Consider the following 6,000-nt stretch of genomic DNA (forward strand, 5'->3'; position numbering starts at 1 on the left):
AATGGACAACGTAATCTCATAAAACATTTTGAGTATCGGTATTATTTTATTTTTTAGAGTAGAGAAGTTATTAGATTTGTTAGAAGAAATTGTTGACGACAAGATGTGGGAGAAGATTATAGACAAAGAAAGACCAAATGGCAATAGCTAGAATCACAGAAGAACTGTCGAAGCTCACTAAAAAGCATAGGAAACGACAGGAAAGGTTGAACTACCTGAAGTTAGATTTAGAGTTCAGTCTTGTTCTGTAGAAGGTAAGTATTACCTTGTTTCATACAATGAACTATGTAATGGTGATTCTAGAACTGGGTATTGTAATGCGTGTAAGATATGTTTACATGCAGTATTGGCGATAATGGTTGGAACTTTTATATTTGTTAATTTTTTCTACAAATTCAATATTCCTTATTTGAATATACAAATCAAATAATAAATCTGATGAAACATAAACAAAATAAGATGTTAGTATTCAAGTCTTATCTTTGTATAGGATATTATCAGTAAAATTTTTTTGGGGCTGGACAAAATCCTTGGAACTATATTCAAATTGTCAAAAGGTATTCTAGATAATTATAGTTTCTGACTAGCCAAGGTCTGTGTTACACAGTTTTGCAATTTGAACTATTATTATCAGTATGGCAAAAGGAAAAGCGTATTCTAGTGATATTCGTCAGCGAATTCTAGATTTCTACAACCAAGGTATCAAACAGAGTGAAATTTTTGAAAGACTTATATATATATAAAGTTCCAAAAAACATGGTGTCACATATTATTAAAAAATATAAAGTGTATGGTCACGTAACTCCGGGAAAAAGCATTGGAAGATCTAGAGCTACAAATGCCCGCATGGATAAAAGGATTTCAACTGTGTCGCATAATGATCCTTTTTGATCTTCTGGGAAAATTTTGCAAAAAATAAGAGAAACTGAAACTTGCAATATTTCGGCAAGAACGATAACGAGACGATTAGTGGGTAGTGGACTCAAAATCTACAGACCCGCCAAAAAACCACTACTAAGAAAAAAAACATCAAGTTACGGTTACAATTTGCCGTAGACCACATCCATTGGACCGTGCAAGATTTGAAAAAGGTGTTATTCAGTGACGAGTTCAAATATAATCTGTATTCTAGTGATGGTATCGTACATGTTAGGCTACCAAAGGAAAAAAGACTAGAAAGAAAATACGTTAGACCGACAGTGAAGCATGGAAGTGGTAACGTAATGGTGTGCGGCTGCTTTTCTTGGTATGGCGTGGGGCCTCTTCATCGAGTGGTAGGATAAATGGACAGGTTCATGTACAGAGACATTCTTCGTGACGTAATGGAGCCATACTCGTTTGAAAGTATGCCCGTAAATTACATTTTTCAACATGATATCGATCCGAAGCACGCTTCAAAGCTTGTAAAGAAATGGTTTGACACGGAAAAGATAGCAGTATTAAAGTGGCCAGCACAAAGTCCCGATTTAAATCCGATTGAAAATTTATTTATATACCAAACCAAACCAAACATTTAGACCGCAAAGTTCATGAATTGGGACCCATTAAAAATGCCAATGAGATGTTTGAAAAACTTACTGAAGCCTGGAATGCCATTGACAGACGAACAATTGAAAATCTAAAACAATCAATGACAAGAAGAATGCAAGCCGTCCTTAATGCAAAAGGTTGTCATACTAAATATTAATTTATTAAATTATGTTAAGAAAATTTATTTTGTTTTTCGTTTTTAATAAATGATATATGCTTTTGTTCCAACTATTTTGTCCAGCCTATTTGTGTTTGTGACTTTGTTTTCAGCTGTTTACAGGTAAATATTTTTTTAAAATGGATCACAAAATTAATTTATTGCAAGTTGTTGCCTTTAAAAACTTTTCAAATCCTCGTGTTTTTTTAAATACAGAATCAACTTCTATTGACACAAAATTGGATATTACTACAGACATCGACATAAATAACGAACTAAATAAATTTATAAACGAATTTGACAACAGTGAGGACGTGATAACAGACAATTTTTTAACACACACACAAATGATCGTTGATAATACCGATAAAAAACATAGATGATAGTGTATCTTCCAGTTCAAAAGATAATTTAAAAAATCATTTAGTAACCCTATCTTCATACGTAACGACAAGGTGAAGCCTCCATTGACACCTCCATATAGCGGCCCGTACAGAGTTGTGGAACGAGATGACAAGTTCCTAACAGTGGACGTCCAGAATGTTCCCCAACGAGTCTCCATGGATCGACTGAAGGCAGCATATGTTCCAGCATCTCATCAACTGGCGGAGGAACATTCATACACCAACCGTTTGCTGCTCAACGTATGCCAGCAGAACCGTTCACAACCAGTGGGTTCCTCACTGGGGGGGAGCCCTGTGGCAGACTTCCGAAGGTAGCAAGTGCCCGCCACAAATTGGTTGGCTCCACGGGAGGAGAGTAGCAACTAGTGTTGGGCGATTATGAATGATGTAATCGAGATATTTCGATTATGGCTGAATAATCGATCATTCGATTATCGCAGGCGAGAGAATCGATTCCAAACGAGATTTTTGTAGTTTTAGCCATAGAAAGACTTTTACACATAAGATATTAGTGAAATCCATTTTTTTATTCAAAGGTATCATAGGAAAGGAAATCATATTTACTGACCTATAGAATAAGTATAATACACAACCACTAGATACTAGATTCTCACAAATAATTTATTCTATGGCTACGAAATTGGATTATTTGACGAAATCTTATGCAACCAACAATGCACTAGAATATTAAGGGCCTTAAGGGCAGTATGCCTTCTTGCGAAAGCCTGTACTCACAGAATAACCAATAACTACCTGTACTAAATAATATAATAATAATATTAATTATTAGTTATTAGTTCTTATGTTCTTATTAAATAACGTTGTGGTGTGGTAGCCAAGAGTGTCAAATATGAGTACAAGAGGGAAACGATCTATTGTGTGGACATTTTTTATTCTTACACAAAGCAAAAAAATTGTTCAATGTACATTGTGCAAAAAAGAATACAAATATTTTAAAAATACAACGAACCTTAAAGAGCACTTAAAACGAATGCATCCTAGTTGCTTACTGGTGCCTGCTTCAATTCAGGAAGACGATGAGGATGAGGATGAATTGTTAACTCCATCAGGTTCCAGAGAAATGGATACTCCACAAACCCCTAATTTGTCAACAGCCTCTAGTTTTGAAAGTACAAAAAAACCATCGCAATTAAGACACACAAAACAGTTATGTCTTGCTGGATCATCGAGATCTAACACTTTAAGTCAATCACAAATAAAAAATTTTAATCTTGCCCTTATTAAAATGATCGTTTTTGATTATCAACCGTTGCAAATTGTTGAAGACAGAGGTTTTCGAGAATTTACTAAAAAGTTAAATCCATTATATACACTTCCATCTCGCAAAATGTTAACTTCAAAATTAATTCCAGAGCTGTATCAAACTGAAATTCATAAATTGAAAAGTAAGTTGTCAGCTGTAGATCATGTTGGTGTTACAACAGACCTTTGGACATCTGATACTATAAATCACTACATTACTATTACTATTCATTTTATAGAAAATGCAGAGTTACACACCAGCGCCCTCCAGACCAGTGAAGTACAGGGAAGCCAAACTGGATCACATATAGCTTCCGAGTTAATGGAGATTTTCAATAAATGGGAAATTAGTAGGAAGGTTGTAACTGTAGTCTCAGACAATGGTGCAAATATAAAATCTGCTATAAATGATCATTTACATATGCATCATCATCCGTGTGTGGCGCATACTCTAAACTTAACAGTGAAAGACGGGTTAATCCAAAATAATGAATTGAATGTTATATTGCAAAAGTGCAGGAATATTGTGGGACATTTTAAACATAGTGCAATTGCTGTAGAAAAACTGTCAACGATGCAGCAACAAATGAACAGTCCTCAGTTAAAAGTGAAGCAAGATGTAGTAACGCGCTGGAACTCTACATATATAATGCTGGATAGATTAATTGCCATTAAGGCTTCAATTACTGCTGTGATGTCTAGTCTACCAAAGGCTCCTGAGATGCTCAATGCAGAGGAATGGCTTATTTTAGAGGACTGCATTTGTGTACTAAAACCGTTCGATTTGATGACAACAACCTTGTCTGGAGAAAAATATGTCACCCTATCATCAATAATACCGCTTGTACGAGGACTGCAATATTCTCTTAATAGAATGAACTGCCTGACAGATATTGGTAACAAGCTGAAAGTTGATTTACTTGCAATTATTTCAAGACGGCTCGGCAGTTATGAACGTGATAAAATATCAGCAAAAGCTACTTTTTTAGACCCCCGTTATAAAAAACAAGCTTTTGGATCACAAGATAATGCTAACAATGCTGAAAAATGGATAATAGAAGAACTCGGAAGCCTTATTGCTGAAACTTCACTTGAAGCTCCGACTACAGTATCCCAATCTGAGGTTGATCATGCAGATTCTGATAACACGTTGTGGGAATATTTGGACAAAAAGATCACTGACTCTACCAATGTAAGAAATACTTCGCCGACAGCAAAAGCCATACTAATGGTCAAACAGTATTTGTCAATGGCAAATACACCACGCTCTTCGAGTCCACTTGCTTTCTGGTCAGCAAACGAAAATCTGTTTCCTGCATTATTCAAAATGCATAAAAAATATCTCTGCGCTCCGGCTACATCAGTGCCGTCAGAAAGAATATTTTCAAAAAGTGGCATAATTACAAATTCCAGGCGAAATAGACTTTCAGCTAAAAATTTAAACCAAATAATTTTTTTGAACACAAATTTGTAGTAATTGGTAGTTAATAAATTACTACTATTACAATTAGTTTGTTTTTATTTAATATTTTATTCTTGCACAACATAAATAAATATAATTCAAATTATCCAAAAAAAATCCTTTATGGGTATTTCGCCACTGCACTGCAAGAAAAATCTAATAAAATAGTTATTTTTTGTAAACACTTCTGCGTTAAACCTAAACGGACGCTGCTTGTCAGAAGTTGTGTTTACAGCATAGAGAAATATAAAATAAAAGAGTTGTCATTTCCATAGTCAAAAGTAGGCAACACGTTTAACGAGGATCGATTGTAGCGCACCCTTGAGCCCTAACTGAACTAAACGAAATATGACAGACCTTATCGGTAAAATAGGTATCTGCATTGCCTACCACAAAAAAGGCGGGCTGTTTAAATGTGAATATAAAATTTTGTGTATTTTTAAAAATATTACGAAATTAAAACTGCAAAAATATAAAGAAAGTTTATTTTTAAAAACGGAATATTTGAAAAGTATAAACTATTGTACACTTTTCAAATGCTTACAGTTAAATGCTAAATTAAATTTGATAATATAAAACATATATGCTGAATTAACTTCGAGGGGTAAACTCCTGATGAATTTCTGTACACTAATGCCAAATAATTTAGTACTAATACCAATAATGCCACGAAAATGCCAACATCTTGTACACCACCAAAATACACCAGCGGTTTACCCTTCGATTTACCTATAGTATTATAAAACGTATTTAACAACGCCACTAACAAAGCATATAAGATCGCAGGGTTTGCAATCTATGCTATTATAACAGATAAAGATTTAAATAAGACATCATCAAAAATTAATTCACCTTTAAGTGGGATTTATAAACTCAGCAGTCAGCAGTTGAAGTTCAGTTGAGGTAGCAAATGTTCAACACTATTAAATGAAGGCCTAAATTTATAGTCAGTTCGTTTTACGTTCACAGAGTTCAGAGATGGGCAATGTCTTTACATATCGAACTTGCTTTGCATGATACCCTTTCCTGGATCGTGTTCAAATCACATCATCGGCTGAACAAAATATTACAAGATGATGGCAAAACACAGCACAAAATATAAAGTTCAAATCATAGAGAAATATAAGGTCTCTGGTTCCTCGGGAAATAAAACTTCGTCCATAATTTCTGTACGCACAAACACA

General features: G+C 34.5%; 1 protein-coding gene across 1 annotated transcript; it reads left to right on the forward strand.

The window, feature by feature from the left end:
- The first annotated feature begins 2,128 nt into the window (after window positions 1–2,128).
- Window positions 2,129–4,889, forward strand: LOC115889359 (zinc finger BED domain-containing protein 1-like). Its single transcript, XM_030909340.1, has one exon. It carries the CDS (start codon window positions 2,942–2,944, stop codon window positions 4,826–4,828), a length of 1,887 nt encoding a protein of 628 aa, XP_030765200.1. The 5' UTR covers window positions 2,129–2,941; the 3' UTR covers window positions 4,829–4,889.
- The last annotated feature ends 1,111 nt before the right edge of the window (window positions 4,890–6,000 follow it).

The sequence above is a fragment of the Sitophilus oryzae genome, unplaced genomic scaffold, assembly GCF_002938485.1.
Source record: "Sitophilus oryzae breed Bouriz unplaced genomic scaffold, Soryzae_2.0 scaffold_813_pilon_pilon, whole genome shotgun sequence".
Lineage (NCBI taxonomy): Eukaryota > Metazoa > Arthropoda > Insecta > Coleoptera > Curculionidae > Sitophilus > Sitophilus oryzae.

Excerpts from the sequence above, each read along its gene's own strand:
- LOC115889359 (XM_030909340.1), top strand. The coding sequence starts at position 2,942 with ATGAGTACAAGAGGGAAACGATCTATTGTGTGGACATTTTTTATTCTT.